General features: G+C 40.6%; 1 protein-coding gene and 1 long non-coding RNA gene across 2 annotated transcripts; one reads left to right on the top strand and one right to left on the bottom strand.

The window, feature by feature from the left end:
* Positions 1 to 1771: 1771 nt before the first annotated feature.
* On the bottom strand, positions 1772 to 7418 carry ZNF281 (zinc finger protein 281). The gene has a single exon (XM_020784684.3). The coding sequence runs from the start codon at positions 6924 to 6926 to the stop codon at positions 4176 to 4178; it is 2751 nt and encodes a 916-aa protein (XP_020640343.3). The 5' UTR covers positions 6927 to 7418; the 3' UTR covers positions 1772 to 4175.
* A 177-nt stretch (positions 7419 to 7595) lies between these two features.
* On the top strand, positions 7596 to 16606 carry LOC144588825 (uncharacterized). The gene is made up of 2 exons (XR_013544543.1): positions 7596 to 7824; positions 8888 to 16606. It is a non-coding gene; the product is annotated as an uncharacterized LOC144588825 (long non-coding RNA).
* The last annotated feature ends 2946 nt before the right edge of the window (positions 16607 to 19552 follow it).

Genomic DNA, 19552 nt, shown 5'->3' with positions numbered 1-19552 from the left:
TCCAGCACAACTTGGAACAATATCTCTTTAATTTCACCTGAATTAAATGCAATTTCCAAATTAGCTTATAAAAAATTACTTTATCCTCAAAGACATAGATTTCCATATTCTTAAATCCCATATTTTCCAAACCCCAGTACTCGTTTCTCCTCCCATGTAATGTTCCCATAACATTTTGAGCATATCCTCTTAATGTTCTGCTTCCAATATTATCTTGTAATTTTTTCTTACTCTCTCTTTCATTAGCTTATTTTTATCTGCACTTCCTTATTGTAATACAATTTCTTCAAATTTCAAGTTTGCTCTTTATTCCCCATTTCTCTACCAATAACTTGTTTCTTCATTAATAAATTTTCAATCCTTCAAGTTACCTAGGAATGTTTCTAACACTATCACTGGATAAGTGATAATTTTTTTCAATACCTATTTCAAATTAAAAGCACAATTTTAAAGAAGAGATTTTCACTATGCTCTTATTATATTGCATAAAAAGAATATTCTCAGGGTTCAGAAAAAAATCTTGTTTCCATATTCAAACATACTAGTTTATTGAACTGACATATAATAGCAAGTGTGTGTCTTGATTAGCTAATAAATTAGGGAGTTCCAGCCCTCCTAATTTGTAAGATTTATATCATCTCTTATTAATCCTTGATTTTTTATCGTCATTATCCATTATTGGTGGGGCCATATATGTTAGTATGTCACAACTACAGTAGGCCCATTTGGATCATGGAACTTATAGGGGCATTTGCTGACCACATCTACTGCAATTTACTACACAAAGAAACAAGATTTCAGCCATTATTTGCCAATTGAAACTATCTAGGTGGCCTGCAAAAGGTTTCCGTATGTCATATATATCACATACTTATTTCTGAAATTCTATTCTCCATCTCCATTATTCAAGGAACAAAAGGATCTCTTCCTCATGTAGTCAGAAAATTTGTTAGCTCCTAGGTTTCAGGGATCTCAGTCCCATGGAAATATGTACAAAATGAAAGTTGCATGAATGGAATCTTCTGTGAGCTAAATCCTCTGTTTGGTGCATCTGGGAAGGAAGGCAAACGTAGCCTTATGTAGCTTCTCTGTAGCTCTCTATACAGCTTAAAAACTCACATGAAGCCTGTTTCTGAACATTCAATGTCAATGGTTAGACAGGAAAAACGCAGTACTGTAATTTATCTGATGTGATTTCTACCACTTCAACGAGTCCTTGTGACTGCTGGGAACCAAAACATATAACAGTAATCAAGATAGTCAACACGTTGTTGTTGTTTAGTCTTTGTGTCCGACTCTTCGTGACCCTATGGACCAGAGCACGCCAGGCCCTCCTGTCTTCCACTGCCTCCTGGAGTTGGGTCAAATTCATGTTGGTAGCTTCGATGACATTGTTCAGCCATCTCGTCCTCTGTCGTCCCCTTCTCCTTTTGCCTTCATACTTTCCCAACAACAGGGTCTTTTCCAGGGAGTTTTCTCTTCTCATGAGACGGCCAAAGTACATATTGGAGCCTCAGCTTCAGGATCTGTCCTTCCAGTGAGCACTCAGGGTTGATTTCCTTCAGAATTGATACATTTTATCTCCTTGCAGCCCAGGGGTCTCTCAAGAGTCTCCTCTAGCATCACACTACTTACCAGAAAAAAAATCACAAATGTGTCAAATTCTGCCATTAGTGTAAAAAGAAATAAAAACATTAGAACTATTAACAATTAATTCAAAATATCACATTTAAATATAAACATTCCAACTAAAATCTCAAGGAGAGAAATCTAACGAAAAAGAGTGTTTTTATTGTTCATCTGAAGAAGTTTTACAATAAAAATACCTTTAAAAGCAAGCAAGTTATTCTTTTTCTATTGTTCCAGCAATTTCATTTAAAACATTTAATGGAATTTTCTTGACAAAGCCAGAGGCAGAACTGTATAGATCATACAACAGAGGTTTCTTTCCTTAGATTTTTGAGAATAGAATTTTAATTGGTCACAGTCTAAAGCAAATAATCCCAGAACACACACACTATCCAGTACACACAATATAAAAAAGTAAATCATAAAACACTGTGAAACGAAATGCCCCCAAAATTTTAAAAAAGAAAAGAAACCATAGTAGAACTACACAGTGGTTAAGGTACAGTCCATCCCTCATCAACAGGTTGTGCTCTATGCCTAAATGGCAGGAGAAATTAACAGCACTAATCTGAAATATGGGAAATACATAATCAAGTATACATACTTAACTGGAATTTAATAGTTATGCATAAGCAATAAGGTGGCGGGTCTTTTGGTGAAAATGTTTGTGTTGATTTGATGGGCCGGGTGGAGAGAAGAAACAGGTATCCTCAACGTTTGACAATTTAAGAATTTCATAGTTTGTACAACACCATCTTCATAACAGAAGTGTTTTACACTTGTACAGTGTTAATTACTTTATTATACATGGATGCCTGCAATAGGCCAATTACACAATAAGACTGCAAACAACCACTGGTACTTTCTGCCTTCAGAAAGTACGTAAGACAGAAACATCACCAAAAGTACATTTTAAAAATCTGCAGTAAGCGTCACCAAAATTACATTTTAAAAACTAATTAGAAAAAAATATATCTGCAAAAACAATAAAAGTGGTTCTGGGTAGTGCAACTGCTTTTTAGCAGTTTTAAAATAGACACTATGTTATCTAGCAGGTCTCTGTGGCTCCACAGGCTCTAATCAAGATTCACGTATCATAAATAATGTACCACAAAATATACATGAATTTGAGCAACAATTCCTTGGAAACTCTGGCTACAATAAACCAAATAATTATTGGTCACATGGTTCACACATTTAGGCCAACCTCTGAATAGAAATGAGGTCTTAAGACCCAACTCTGCAAAGTGTCCTTCTTACACCCTTGTAATCATGTGTAATTATAGCCACCAAACCCCCACGAAATATTCAAAACTGCTGATGACTAAACTAGTAGAACCCACTGCACAATGGAGGGCCTTTCTATGTACAACTGAGTGATCATTTTGTTGGATCTCATATGGCCTTCTAAAATAAAAGGGCATACAACTTTTCAAATTGTCAACTTCTGATGTCACAAGACATCAAGAAATACATAATACGTCATCCAATCTTCTGGAATGTAAATCTTCTAAAATTCCAGCTGTTAAGCTAAAGGGAAGAAGAAAGGATCACAAACCATGGAGAGTGAGCTTGGTATAAAAAACATTTGATGAAGGAAGAGGACATTTAAACACTAAACAAAGCTATGTAAAGGGAAAGAGAAGTGTTGGATGCCAATTGGGGTTATTAAAAAAACCACATATTTAATAAATAACACATCCCAATATGTATATAAATTATTATTGTAATTTTAAGTTTGGGGTTCCAATGACATCAAATTGTAACTTTAAAATTCCTTTCATGGATTCTGCCACTAAAATTTCTTTACAGAATTCATAGTTTATCTTCAAGGGTGAGGGTGGATATTATTGTATTTTATTAAAGCTATCTTTCCAGGCTTACACCAAGGATCTGAGAATATTTACCCCACCAATCTGGAATGAGTATCATCATCTGGGAAAAGAAATAAGGAATTACTTTACCAACTATAAACAGGTTGTAGGTAGCTAAATTCTCAAAATGTTATATAACTCAGATGTGAGATAGCTATTTGTAACGTCTTAGATCCCTCTGTTAAATGGCAAAGTAGTATTGCCACTTGTTTATAAATTGGAAATCCCAATACTGTACACCAGTAACGTTCAGAATCTCCTTGCTTCATTTCATTTCCTGAGAGTAAAGCAAGTAAAATAAACCTTAATCCTAGGAACAAAGGGGTTTTTTTGTTTGTTTCATTTTCTCTCTCTTTTTTTTCTTTTTCTTTTTTTGCATTTGCAACTTTTGGGCTACTCCCTGACAATCTAAATATGTAAGTTTGATTGCTAAACACTGTCATGTAAACAGAAATGCAAACTGTCAAGTCAACCAATCTGGCCAACCAATTAAAAATCGTAACACAAACCAATCTAAAATTAGGTTAACAAAAACTAAATATGAAAAGTTGCATTGAAAGGGCATGTTACATTATTTGTATTAGGATCCTGTAGAAACATTCCAATGGCAGTGTTATCAAAATAAAACTAATACATTAAGACCAGCCCAAAGCCTAGTCATCACTTGGAACTTTACCTATAACTTTGGCTGGTTGGGGTTTTTACTCTTGTACTACATGGCTCACTTACATCAGACATTACATTTGAATACCCTGAGAAATCTGATACTGAAGTCCTGACTCTATGGTCCACTTCCCCATTAGAGTTAGCAATAAAAGTCATTGGCACCCTGCTGCCCGTCTTAAACTGAGAACCAAATGCTTGTGCAAAGGTTTCTATCTGATACGTTGCTCGATGATCTAGGTCCTTCTGAGGATCTATCTGGTTAGCCAGCTCCTGAGATGGAACTGGAAAGCTTGTTGAAGATTCTAGGGATTTTTGTTCCTTCTGGCTACTCAGCTTTTGAGGTGTAGACTGATAGTTTGATGAAGCATCTATGTTTTTTTGAGAGTCTATCAGATCATCTAGCTCCTGTGAAGGAGTCAACTGTTGATGGGTTGCCTCCAAAGCAGATAAATAAAAACCTGGCTGAGATCCAAGCAACATACCAAAAGGAGGCTTTGACAATGTAGGTGGCAACACTGAGGTAACAGATTGGCTGAAACCACACTCAAGTGGAGATGTGGTATATATTTGTTTGTCCTGAAACAAAGTATGGTTATGAAGGCTTACAAATTGGAAACTAGGTCCAAAAGCAAAACCAGTGCTATTGGTTGTTCTTTCGAAAGCATGCTGGAGGTATTTTGAGTATTCTTGCAGCATGCTTGTTTTGTCATTTGAAGTTGTTTGGGAGCTGGGGCTCAGATTCTCCTCTTGCCCCATCTCTGTATGTTCTCCTGAAGCATGCAAGTCCACACGCTGTTCAGGGATACTGAAAGGATCTTCTTTCTGGCCTTCAGATTTGTGAGAGTACTGCTCTAGAAGACTTTGTAACACTTCATCAGGAATGCCAGATTTGTCATGACAAGATTTGATGTCAGAACTTAGAGATGGCGAATCAATAAGAGATAACGGGGTTTCACTATCCAGAACACTTACACCTGCAGACTGAATAACAGACGGTTGGGAGGCCATATGCCCAACATTTATAGAAAAGGCACTGTTACTACTGGCAGTTTGCAAATATCTTCTTTTCTTTGAAAATTGCATGGCATCATCATAATTGCTACTTAATTGACCTGGTTTACCACTTGCAGCTTGGAGAAGACCAATAGCATCTACACCAGTATTTGTGACTAAGCCAAGAGAGCCACCCGGTTTCCCAGACAATTGTTTTTGACCAAGAAGGTCTGGTAATGGTGACACAAAGTTCAGAAAATTTTTGTCTGCACCCTTCCTGTTTCCTTTCTTAAAGACTAATTTTGGCACCTTTTTCTGCAGATCTTCTATCCCAGTGCCAATCAAACCACCACTGGAAGACACTATAGGAAAGTCCACTGCATAATTCTGCAAGGTCATATTAGATGCAATTTGAGATTCAGATACTTTTTGACTAGGCTTGTGTTCTTTGTTTTCAGAGGATATAGATTTTGCTTTGCTTTTTCTCCTTGAAGAACCTGTATTTCCCTGAGACAACATAGACAGGTTTCCCATGCTATGGTTTGATGGCCCAGGATCCATTCCAGCACCTGCTTTCCCTATGGCTTCTCCACATGTACGTCTGTGCTTCAACAGTCTATCAGTCCTTGAAAAATACTGCTGACAGGTTTCACATTTGTATGGCTTTTCTCCGCTGTGTGTCCTCTTGTGTCTCTCCATGTGATACTTCTGGATGAATTTCATGCTGCACTGGTCACACCCAAACGGCTTCTCTCTGCTGTGGATCTTTTCATGTCTCTGTAACAAATACTTCTGAATGAACCCCATGTTGCACTGGCCACACTGGTAAGGCCTCTCTCCGGTATGGATGAGCACATGCCTACGCAGATGATAGGAGCTCCTGAAGGCAGCGTTGCAGTGTTCACAAACATGAGGTTTCTGGCTAGCGGACAGCATGGCAGCTTCTCCATCTCCAGCCACAAGGGGCCTGGAGGAATTGCTTGGCTTCCGCTTGGCTTTGATTCCCTGAGATTCCGACTTTGGCCTCTTCATCTTCCGGGCCTGGGCATCATGCTTAGGCTCATCGGAGCCAGGAGGACCCGCTTCACCGCCACTTCTGAGGCCCAGCAGCAAGTCTCCTCTGTGGGGATAGTGGTGCAAGTGTTGGAGAAAGTTGAGGTCTTGGATCACGCTGGGGTTAGCTCCTTCCACTCCTCCTCCTCCTCCTCCTCCGCTGCCACCAAGAGTGGGGTGTCTCTCCTCCCCAGCTATCCCGAAGAGGCCCCCATAATGGTGATGGTGGTGGTGATGGTGCTGTTGGTCCTCTTCCTCTTGGTCACTGGGCTTCTCTTGTTTGATGTTCATTAGTGAGTGGAAGAAGCCCCAGGGGCTCCTCTGGGATGAGGAGGCAGAGGAGGGCACAGTCAGAGGGAAACCCCCTGCCGGCTCTTTCTTAAAAGTCATGCCCTGAGGGTGAGGAGGAGGAGGCGGGCCAGGGGGCTCGGCAGTGGCCGCTGCACTCGTGGCGGTGGAGGAGGAAGAAGAGGAAGACGACGACGAAGAGGAGGAGGAAGATGACGAGGAGGAGGAGGTGGCCGAGGAGGCCGGCGTCGGCCCACAATGCTGGGGGGGTGCGGCCGGCTGGGTGAAGCTGGTGACTGGCGGCAGGCGGTGGTTGAACATGACCATGCTGGGGGGGAAGGTGGGGTCCATTGCCGGCCTCTTAGAAGAAGAGGAGCCGCCGCCGCTGCCGCCGCCCCCCAGAAAGCCACTGCCCAGCTTCATTCTCCCCTCAGGGACGGGACAAGGACCGCCGGGCGAGGGAGGCGAGGCGGGAGCGGGGCGGGGTGAGGGGGGGGAAGAAAGAGGAGGCGCGGCCCTCACGGGTGGCGAGCGCTGCCGGACCCCGCGGCCGCTGGCTTCTCGCTCGCTCCCTTGCTGCTCACCCGCCGCCTGGCTGGCTGGCTTGGCTTGGCTGGCCCGCTTCCAGGCTCCCTCTCGCTCCGCTTTTCAGCGCTTGCAGTCGCGGCATCCGCCAGCCGGGCGCATCCTTCGTCGTCGTCGTCGTCGCTCGGCTCCACCCGGCGCGGCCCAGGCCCGGCCCAGCCCAGCCTCGCCTTGTCGCCGCCGCCGCCGCTGCTCCGGCTTTCTCCCCTTAGGGCGACGACGACGACGGCCGCCGCCTCCTCCAGTTAAAAAAAAAATATATCGCCGTCTCCGCTCCCACAATGGAATTAGCAGAGCCCCCTGGAAGGCCCGCACTGCACATGCGCCACGCGCGGCATGCTGGGAAAGATTGCCCCCGTCAGGAAGGCAGCGGCGACGTTTGGGGGGAGATGGGAAGGCGCAGGCGCGTGCGGGGGGGGTGGAGGACCACCGTCGCCTCGCTCCTTCACCCAGATGACTTCACCATTGGCGCTGGGGGACCCGTGTCTCTCCTGGCTGGTTTTGGGGGGGGGGGGGGTGGTGGCGATACTGGTGGTGTCCTTAAGAGAGATGAATGGGACCCACTGGGGATGAACACGGGTTCTCGCACCAGCCCTTCCTCTGCGGACGCGAAAGGGTACAGGCAACTGATAGGGAAGATAATTTTTTTTAATGAGTGTGCATGAGGCTTCTTCCACCGTGGTCGCCCTTTGCAAGCAAAAGCTGCCGTAGCACCTTCGAGACGAGCAAATTTAGTGTAGGTTTCATGGACCCAATTAGCGGGACTTCAAGGGGCCACCATGTAGGCGAGTTGGAGGGAAACGCAGCAGACACGAACAGTTGTTGTCCAGGCGTCGAAGCCGCTGCCATTCCCAGCCATGCTTCGTGGAACAGAAGCTGTAATGCAGAGCACCTATTATATAGCAAAATTCGCCGCCGACTGAAAAGAGCGGCGCGAACACACACTCGGGGGATTTAGAGAGAGAGAAATTGTGAAATGTGCATTTCCTAAGTAGCGAATTTCCCGACGTCGGTGACTGACGGCGTTTACGTTGCTAAACAGTGGTATAAATGCCAGTGATTTCAAGCTGGATACCGGGAAATGATTCCTGACTGTATGGCCAGTCTTGAGCAATAGATCAAATTAACAATAGAAGTTGCGAAATTCCCCTCCCTCCTAAAACTTGTTCAAGACAGGATAATCAGGGAGGGTTTTAAGCCCCGTGAGTTCTGGAGCTGCTGCTGGTTCAGCTAAGGAATCTGTCGTCCATCAAAGCTTCTGGTGTAATAAATTTGCTAGCCCTGAAGGTCCGCAGGACCCTGTTTCTGCTACAACAAACATGGCTACCCCCTTTGGAGATTTCTATTCAAGCTCCCCAGCCATTTACGCTCGCAAGCTGCACTTTATTGTTCACTCCATATCAAGATGCCTGTTTGTAAAATATGAGAACTAAAAATTAGTCATGCACTCACATGCACAAAAAGTACGCATCTGCAGTCTTTCGTTTGGAGACAACTTCATACAGCATGGCATACTCCTGACACAGTGGAACCCCCACACAATAAAAGTTGCCAAATGCCTTCATACCGCAAATGTTGTAGCACAGTAAAATATGAGCAATACCTTCTTTGTGCACTATATTCTCAGCTGGCTTTGCAATTGGGGGGAAAAAGTTATTCTGGCAACAGTCCAGAGGGTGTGGTATGATGGGGGTTCTCTGTAAACACAGCTTCAGGGTGCCAATTCTTCATTCCTATACAACTGATGGAGAGCAGCCAGATTGGTTGTAAATAATACAAGTGTCTATCTTTCTTCACAGGTCAAATTAAAACTTCAGCTACAATTTCTATAAACTTGGGTAAAGTTACAAAGAAAATGTTCTGAGAGCATCCATGATATTTATTGAAAGGTACCAATTCTTAATGTATTTCAAGATGGAACATGCTTCATCGGGGAGCAAGAGCAATTCGACACTATTGCTTGGTAGACAGAAGTTTCTCGTCTTCTCCAAACTACATGAAGCTAATTTTCAAGGAAGCAGTTGTGCTAGTCTCTTCCAGGAAGGGGGTGGGGGTGGGAGTTTTGTAGCACCTTAAGGACCAATAAGCTTGTCATTGGCTTCTGTGTAAACCATGGCCCACATCATCAAGCCCATCAGTTTTAAGGAGTCAAATATTTATCACATTAAGAAATAACTGTATTTGTTTTTAACAAATCTTAATATCCATACAATATGAGTAAAGGTACTTTTCATTATAGATTTTTTTTGTTAAATAATATCTTTTGTTATTACCCTTGAAGTTAGATATACTGTTGTAATCACTTCTGCACTGAAGCATAACTGACTTGCTTTTGTTTCCCAGTCTTGAACCTTTTAAAGACAAAAGCAGATAAAATAAATTACATAATACTGGCTTCATTGTATACGTTATAATGTGTCAAATTTGATGATTCAAATCTTTGCATGTATAATGTCCATTATACTCAGATAATATTTTATTGCTATGTTTGTTTACATTAGCCTATCTACGACCGTAATGACAAGGACACCTGGTATCCTCTAGTATACTGTGAGTCCATCCTCAAATGTTCAGTGTTCATTCTTGTCTCACATTTCTGCTTGTCAACATGTAAAGAAAAGCAAAGGGACAATTCTGTGCAGTTTCTTTTGCTACACCTGATACTTTCTTCTGGTTGTCTAGCAAATGAGCACAAAGCTGATGGAATAATTAACAAGCACTATCCTCTTTTAATACTATAAAATAGAATGTTATATTAAAATTAAATAGCTTTTATTTATTTTTATTTATTTATTTATTTCATTTATACCCCGCCCATCTGGTCTTGCGACCACTCTAGGCGTCTTTTAAATGTATTAGGCCACTCATGTTATGTTCTGGCTCTTCTGCATTGATTTATGTGTGTGTGTTGTGCCGTCAACTCAGAACCGACTTATAGCAACTCTAATAAGGTTTTCAGGATAAGTAAGATATTTAAGGAGTGGTTTTACCAGTTCTACTTCCCCAGTCATTTTCCATGGCTAAGCAGGGATGCAAATCTGGTTCTCCAGAGTCCTAGTCTGTCACTCCATCCACTACATCACACTGGGAATTTGTATTTATTTATATGCACACAAATGTGCACATGTATGTACACCACATTACCTCTTACTGTAGTCCCTCTCACTGCAACGTTTCTGCTTATAGCATTCTCTGAAAAGCTTTTTTGCACTGGCTTCTTTCAAAATTAATAACATTAAAATTTAGTCCACAGAACTAAGTTTGTGTTCCTTATTACCATTCTGGTAGCTAAAAGTAATACATATATTAAAATAAAGGAAGCTGTATTGGTCCATGAGAGCTTATATAAAAATAAAATCCACAGTCATATTTTGCACTCAGACATACAAATTGTATCAGACTATGTTCATCAGAGAAATTATGCAAGTTTATTCCACTTGAAGCAGGTGAAAAAATTATCTTTTTGAATGTATTTATTCCAGGAATGAAGTAGCCTGGTTAAATAAATGACATCGTAATTGTATTTGTTGACATTCAGTGTACCTGATAATGTTCCAGAATTAAAGAAAACCAGATTCAGAATTTTAAGCACACTTACTGCACACAAATATTCTCAGGGTGAAAAATTACGTAACATGAAAAATTAAGGTTGCAATGCCGTCTGCAAGTAAGTGAATGAACCTATTAATTCTAAGTCGAATGGTACTTTAAAATGAGTAATTTTATTTCAGGTAATCATGGCTAGGATCAGCAGTATAGAGGCAGTTTTTTCCTATTCCTTTTGCAATCTGCAGCTGAATAAATTACTGGGTTCCTTTTTAAAAATTAGAAATGTTTCAACTTTGATTACAAAGACAAGTTTGTAACATATGTTGAATGTGTGCAAACCTCTCAGAAATCCCAGGGGTATCAAAAGTAACCCCCACAACTGATTAGTGGGGAAAGATTGAAGATACATCTTATTACACTCTTATCTAAAAACAAAGATGATCAGATTAACTTCCACAAGGCTATCTGCTATATTCCGTAAACACTGAAAGAGTCAAACGAAGTCTATAGTATATTCAGAAGATAATACTATAGGGTATAATGCATTCTGATGAATTTACATGCTGTTCAGTGCTATTACTTCATAGACTTCATTACAATGCCACTCTGCTTCCCTTTTAAACAATAGGAGAAAGTTTAGTGCATATAAACTGTAACCTGATTTTGGGGGAGGGGGGAGAGTTTGTAAGACTGTCAGGTATAGCGAAGTGTTAAAAAGAAAGACCAGGAATTCAAAAACTTAAAGCAGCAGTAAAATATTAGTCAATGTCTATGAGAAATGAGTCTGTCCCTTTATTCAGGGTGTATGTGTTTAATGGTAAGCTGGGATGCATATAAGCCAGTCCAAGCATGAAGGGCAGTAGGACACTCATATGGAAAGCCAACTTTGTCCCTCAGTTATCAAGATAAGAAACCTGTCATTTCTCTCATTCACTCTGTCAGCCTTGAGATACTCTAAGCAGACTTACCTCTGTGTTGTACACCCCATATATCAGGAAGATGAAGAGACCCTGTAAAATAAAATGGAGGGAAAAAGCTGTTAACTCTAATCATTTCAGCAGTAGAAATACCTGAAATAAACTTTCCTGGGAACAGACAAAAGAAGACACACTTCATCAAGGTCAATTTATTTTTCTATTTTTCAACATTATAAGCTGTACCTTGAGCATTTATTTGATAACGTGGGAGTGAATTGCCTACCACACTTGTGCTGCTGAAGAATCCGACATAAAAAACATTGAAAACCGTGTAATGTTAATTAGAAAAATGCATGGGATACTTAAATAATCATTATAAAACATTAGAAATTATGTTAAATCAATAAAAGGCAAAAATCCAGATGGATTTTTAAATACGAAAGAATGCATTGTTATAGCATTACTGTGTTTAATATGAGATGGAGGACCACATAACATATACATATATATTAAAATGTATTTGTTAGATCTATATTGTTCGGAAATACTTATTAAAATACGTTAAAGTGTTTCAGAAATTCTAAAGCTAAGCAAGGTACTAAGGTATTCAATTTTTGTGTTTAACAGATCTTCAGTGTAGGTACTGTATTAAAGACTGCTAGGTTTTTAAAACAGACAAATGTCAGGGATATGAGTTATTTTATAATAAACTTCAGCTTTCTTACATTATGGTACACTTTAGCTTCTTCAGATAGTTATACTTTTCAACTAAAAGGGAACATACATTGAATTCATTGTGTTTCTTTGCCAAGTGCATGCTCTGTGCATTTCAGGATGAAGTTTTCAGACTGTTACGGTAAAGCAAAGGTAGGTCTATCTGAACATAGGCAAAGCATAACAATTGTTTAATACATAGGCATATGAAGTAGTGTTTCCCTTCAAGAACAGTTTCTATGTTTCTGTCATGTGTCTCTCCAATCATTTAAACATTGCTGGCTTTTATGTACAATGAGCCTTAAGAAATTACATGAAAAGATATTAGTGTCATGAATCCGAAGCCCTATTACGGACTACGCTTCCGTTATATGGCATTTTTATTTTTTGTGGTATATCTATGCAGTCTGCAATGCTACAATGCCCACATTTTTTCTAAAAATAGAAAGAGATAAGAATGAATATGTATGTTTCTTTGTTTCCCTCTCTCAACTATCTTTGCATAACATTTTCATTGACTTCAACAGGATTTTGTATATCTCAGTAACGTAGCTCAGAAGAATACAATCCTAGGCACATTTAGTCAGAACTAATTCCCACTGAGTTCAGTGGATGTTTCGTCCCAGATATGTGTGCACAGGATTGCAGCTTTGTTTTATGCATGAATGCCATATGTTTGGAATCATCTCAGTGAGAGTGAGGAGTTGCACAGGAGAAGTTGCCAGTAAATTGTAATGGTTATCAGTGTTTTCTTAACAAAATTGTAATTGCTTAGCTTTCTATCTTAAATGTAGCTGATATAGAGTACGCCACACACTGATTTTAGACTGAAAGCTATGCTCTTTTACATTTTAAACTTTAATCTGCCATTTGAAATCAGTTTTGCTGCTTTGTGTTCTGTCTTAATAGGGTAAAATAGTTTCCATACTAGCATTCATACTGAAGTTTTACTTTGTGTATACCTCACAATTTTCTGGTAAAACATTACCGTAGTGAACAAATAAGATATTAAGGTTTAGTAAAGGTACCAGTTTAATACTGTTGCAGTGAGTGAAGTGCAAGGGTGTGATCATGATGATATATGATCAGCTTCAGTGAAATCAGTGTGCTATTATTTAGTTTACAATCCTGTGCAGATGGGGAATCTATCCCTATTTGCCACCTGCTGCAGGAGGAACATACAGCATATGTTTCAGTCCATAAGATGCATGTTCCACTACTGCCGCCTTTGAGAAAGATAAAACATTATGGGTTTTTTTAATATAAAAGGAAGGAAGGAAGGAAGGAACTTTCCTACTAAGATTTCTCCGCTTGCTCGCTTTCTTGCTTGCTTAACGTAGCTTTTGAAGACTAATTAAACAAAGTGAGATTTAAAAAATAATGCTTCCAGGAGCCAAAAAAAAGAGAAGAGAAGGGCATGGATATTGTCACCATACAAACTGAGACAAGGTGAATATCATGTGGATAATGAGAAAATACCAGTATAATCCACACTGAATCAGGTGCATTCGAGAAAACATGCTCCATCTGGATAAGGGCCCAAGGCTTCTTGAAGTATAAAAGACCACACTGCTCTTTCAGCTAGCTCAGTACTGCCTGTTCTCTGGACTATCTGGGGATGCATGCAAGAGTTTTTCCATCCCTAAATGAACATGCCACGTTGTGTAAAATATGTGTTCTGCCTCTCAGCTGCAGCCCTCATCTCAATAATGTCTTTTTGAACTTTTCAGTGGCTTTTAACAATTACAACTGAATCCCTGAACCCCATTTCAACAAATAATTTTTCCATGTTTTAATGTTTTACTCTTTTAATTTAATTTTTAAATCATATATTAATTTGTCTTTTAATATTTAACTTACTGTGTTTTTAAATTGTGTTAATTTTAATGTTGTGAGCCGCTTTGGGTCCTTTGTTGGGAGAAATGCAGCATATAAATAAAACTAATAATACTAATAATAATTTAGATGCAATATTGGAGTTATTAATTGGATCTTTTTAGGACTAGAGCCTTCAGCTGCATTTTGAACTAATAACCAATTAAGGAACTTAATAGGTGTTTTTACTAAGTGCATCCATTTGGTGCATAGTGGCTCATACTTTCCACTGACCAAAGGAAATCCCATTTGGCCAGGACACAGCATGGTCTGATTTGTGCTTCAATATATTAGATTGTTGGTGAGAAAAACTGAGTGATACGACACCCTTTGAAATCATTGAAAATCCAGCAGGAGTAGGTCCATAGAATCAGTAGGGCTTTGCTGTATCAACTCCTCTGTGAATTCCATTGATTCAATGGGCCTACTCTAGTTATGATTTTCTACCAGATTTCAGATGTAGTATCTTTGTGGAACTAAAGGTGACAATCTGACGATTTGTAAACTGCTTTTGTGAGCTCTGTGTGGAGTACCTCCAGGTACATCAATATATTTGTTCATCTGCAACTTTAATATAGAATTGCTACAGTTAAAGCTAGATTGTGAGAATCTTTGAACAGGTTTCTTGTTTAACTTCAAGTTTCAGAACTGTAGTCCTCTTATACAGCCAAGAGGCTTAACTAGCTATACAGAAGATCACTTCAATGATATGTCACCCCACAGATTTGAGCAATAGAATAGTGACACTTCATTTCCGAACAGTTACAACAGCTCTTCAGCAACTGTTTATACATCTTTAGACTTCTGGCAAAGCAACAGCTTTATTATGCACACATGTGGATAAAGTATTCTTCTTCATATTATGTGTATATTGCAACCCAGTTTTGGGGTTTAAATGGATACAATGAGGACTCTTTCAGAAAAAAAATTGTTCTCATTAAAATAATGGGCACCATACTAATGTTGATAACATTTTTCTTGCCAACGTTCCCCTTGTCCTGGTTCATACCATTCTTTCCCCCCCCACCCCACCCCACCCCACCGCCAATGACATTCCACTCCTTTTTGTCCCTCCTCAATGGATGATTTATTTTTAGTATTGTTTTGTACCATAGGCAGTGTTTAGCGCTATAACTCTTCCTGTTTGAAGTTGTTGTTGGTGGCAAGAGACTCTCTGCCATAAGTTTTCAATTAGCATGGGGGTGGGGTGGAAACAGACTCCAACCCCATCAGAGAAGTAGCTTCCTTAAATATTCCTCAATAATTTCTTAAAGAGAAGTGGCTTTATTAAAGGGGAGAAATAGGTTTTTCAAAGAGACTTCTGGATGCAAATCCAATAAATTCAATGGTCCTGTGACACAAAGCAGCAGAAAGGAGAATAAGTAGCCCCTTGAAATGCTCTGAGTAAAATTGTAATTAATCTCAAGTAAGTATGCATAAGATTGCAGCTGAAGGACAGAACTACACAGAAGCATTTCCTATATTGCAAATACACATTCCCAAACCTCCATTGGCACGATAAGGTCAATGAGGGAACTGTGGTACATTTTATTTATCAATGAAGTCAGATATTGTTTATTTATTTACTTTACATATATGCATAAATATGTGTCAATTGGTTTGCATGCTGCCTTTCTTAATGCCAGTTCTGAAGCAGTTCAAGTGAAAAGTTTCAAAAGGAAGATGGGAAAATGTACACATAATCCCCACCTGCAAATCTCAATTCCTGGGCATCCCCATAAGAGAGTGAGAGGTCCCTAAAGCAACATTGCAGGGCATTGAGTTGCAGAGGCAAGAATGTGTGTTTTGACCATTCAGGTGGTTTCCACCGGGCACACATGAGTGAACATTGGGCAGTATTCCTCATATTTGAAATATAGGTCTGCTGTGCACCACGCACCAATGAGCGGAACTGCGACTGAGACATGAGAGGGTCTTTGGAAACCCCATCAGCAGAGCTGGATTACTTTGTAGCCATATTTTGTATATTGCCTTGTACTGCTTTCTCTGTATTACATGTGGGAGGTGGTTGTACTATGAGACCTGCCACTTCAGAATTTTTCACTTCCTTTTATCTGCGTGTCCCCCCCCTTATAAAATATGTTCTCCCATCTTGTGGCCCCACCAGTCAGAGGAGTTGATGTGCTTTGCTGTTCCTCTGACAATTTTTCCCCTTTTCTGTCTCTTGGCCGGTCCCTTCTTAACACCAAACTGTACATGACAGATAACCCGTATTTAGAAGAGGCAACTCCTTGAGTTCTAAGAACATTTGCTTGTTGCAGGAAGAGGGTTTTTTCCCCACACCTCTGTGAGTTTGCAGTTTAGCTTCTTCTGTTTTGTGATTGGTCTTCCCACATAAGCACAGGTTCAGTTTCCAAGTTTGGCTGGTCACTGATGAAGATCCCTCTGAATCGTGTACAGTAAGATCAGTATCCATAGTTTCACTTATCCATGGTCTGAAAATATTTAAAATATTAAATTAAAAAACAGAAATACATATTTCAATGTGTTTCCACAATGTAACTAGCCATTAGAGGGAACCAGAGACAATATTATATATAAGGTTCATTATTATCTGTGGTTTTCAGCATCCCCGTGGGAGCTTGGAACCGTTCTCCTGCAGGTACTGCAGTCCTCCTGTAACAGATTTTGAGCTTGTGATGAAAGACTATCTGCAATGTGTACTGGCTCTTAAAATTTCAGCACTGCCTTTCCTGACACCTTGCTATCATTTAATGCTGTTTGAGAGCAGCAGGAATTGATGAAGTAGAAAGTGTTTATTTATCAACTATAAGTCATTAAAATACGTTAAAATAAAATAATAAGCAGCAGGTGAGATAGTTAATTAAAAAAGAAAATACAATAAGGCGTAAGCAGGAATCAAAAAGACAAATGTACAGGGAACAAGCGAGCTCGAATGTTGATTGCAGCCAAGGCAAAGTTTGCCACGTTTAAGGTGGTATTGGCGTTAATGTCAGCCAGGAGCCAACAGACCTGGGCGAGATTAGGTCTGTCTTGGATGGAAGTCAGAGAACTTGCCAAAAACCTTGATCTAGAGGAGTGGTAATATGGACATCTCAAAAGGTAGTGAGTGATGTCTTCGACTTCTCCAAGGTGGCAAGGACAAATCCTTAGGTGATAGGGCAGATTCTCGTGTCTGCCCTCTAACACTCTTGAAGGCATACATTGAAAACGTAGAGCGGTAAAGGCCTTGCGAAGGGCAAATGTAGTTATCCAGGTCAAATAGATTTCCATGACGAAAGTTGACTTATAGAGTGGGAGTGAAAAGGAGTAGGGCGAGCTAGAGATGATGCAAAGGTCACTTCTGATATGAAAAAGGCGAATTGTATCCTTGAGACTAGCTTTCACACATTTGGGCGGAAGAGCGGTTAGAGAATCTAAGTCGATGCCATAGGAGTCAGTTATTTGTTTCACAGCACTCACCCAGGATTTAAGAGAGGGGTTGGCCAGTTGTTCTCTAAGGCAGATCTTAGGTAAACTGGTATCATTCATTTGGGACAGTTTATGCCAGTACCGGACTAGTGCTGAGTGGCAGGTGGCAGCTACAGAGATAAGGCCTACTTCTGCCCTAAGTAAGGAGGCTGGTGTACTCCGCGGGACACACAAGATAGAGCGAATGAAGGTGTTCTGTGCGGCATCTAGGGTCGAAATGTTTGTGTATCCCCAGATTTCGGCCCCAAAGGTCATTTGGGGAATCAGTTTCTTGGCAAAAATTTCAGTAGCGGGCGGAACCAAGTTGCCTCCTTTAGACCTTGTAAAGTGTAGGAGAGCTTGGATGGCATGGGCGGCTTTAAGCCTTGCTGAGTCCAGGTGTTTTGACCAGGAAAGATGAGGGCTAAAAATAATACCCAAGTAACGAAAGGCTGACACTTGCTCGATTGGGAAGTCCCCAAGCCTCCAGGTATGTTTTCTGCGGTGGTACCCAAAGGTCATCACTTTGGTTTTTGCGTGATTTATTGTTAGTTTTTCATGGTTGCAGTAAGTACTTAATTTGGCCAGTAGTCTACGTAGCCCAACCGGGGTGAGTGAAAAAAGGACAATGTCATCGGCATATAATAATATTGGAAGTTTTATGTCCCCAATTGTCGGCGGAAAGAAATCAAGGCCTTGGAGCTCAGATACAATGTTGTTTATGTAAAAGTTGAAAAGAAACGGAGCCAGCAAGCAACCTTGGCGGACCCCCTTTTCGGTAGTAATTTCCTCTGAAAGCATACCATGTGGGCCGAGTCTGACTCTGAGATTGGTGTTTGTGTGGAGCTTTATAAGAAGAAGGAGGAGTCTTTTGTCAATGTTGGTTTCTGCAAGTTTCCGCCATAGACGGGATCTATTTATTGTATCAAAGGCCGAGGATAGGTCGACAAAGGCAGCGTACAATTTTTTCCTCCCCACCTGAGTGTATTTACGGACCAAATGGTGGATAACAAAGGAATGATCCAGCGTTGATTTCCCTTTTTGAAAGCCAGCCTGTTCTTTAGCGATAATAGAGTTCTCTGATGCCCAGACCCGAAAGCGACCACATGCCAATTTCTTTGACTTTTTGCTTACCTCCAGGCCACAACCCAATACCTAATAAACAATGTGCTCCCACCCCATCCTACTGCCTAAGAAGGCTTCCATGGAATGAGAAAATTCAAAACCAGGTTTTACTTCTACTTGACTCTCCTAATATGCTCGCCTTAAGAGATTCTGTTTCCGATACTTTAAACCCCTTGGATACCTTTAATGAAATCACAGCAGCAATTAAGCCTCTCCTTGTCTCTTCCAAACCCCCTCAATATGACTCTTCTACAGCAGCCGGCTGGTTTGACAAAGACTGTCTAATCCAGAAGCGCGTACTTTTAACAGCTCTCAGAAGACTCCGCAAGTGGGGTTCTACTGCCAACTATTATGCCTTCACTCGATTGAGGAGGGACTACAAAAACCTGCTCAGAAGGAAGAAAGACGAACACACTAAAAAGTCATGGCAGGCCTTATCCTCGGCCGCCTTACACAAGGAACCTGCCAAATTCTGGGCCCTGGTCAACAGAGGTATGAAGTCTTCATTTGAGCCCTTGGACCATCAGATTTCTTCTTCCCAATGGCACCAGCACTTTTCCGCCATCTATCGGGATAAGGATTATACCAATTCGCTCACTCACTTACTCGAGCTGAATGTTCCCTCACTTCACTTGCTACCTGAATGGGACCCAGTTTCTAAGGAAGAATTAAACGAACTTATTACCGCCATTGCTAACAACAAAGCTCCTGGACCTGACATGCTGCCAGGTGAACTTTTCAAATGTAACCCAGACTGGTGGTCTGATGTTTTATCCAAAGTGTTCTCCTTTATTAACCACTCAGGTGAATTTCCCCCGGTGTGGTTAGACAGCATCGTCTCCCCCATTCACA

This window comes from Pogona vitticeps, chromosome 4 (genome assembly GCF_051106095.1).
Source record: "Pogona vitticeps strain Pit_001003342236 chromosome 4, PviZW2.1, whole genome shotgun sequence".
Classification (NCBI taxonomy): domain Eukaryota; kingdom Metazoa; phylum Chordata; class Lepidosauria; order Squamata; family Agamidae; genus Pogona; species Pogona vitticeps.
The sequence above is the reverse complement of the archived record's forward strand: the minus strand, read 5'-3'. Positions and strand labels throughout refer to the sequence as shown.

Bases quoted from the DNA above. Each gene is read 5' to 3' on its own strand.
- ZNF281 (XM_020784684.3), bottom strand. From the start codon at position 6,926: ATGAAGCTGGGCAGTGGCTTTCTGGGGGGCGGCGGCAGCGGCGGCGGC.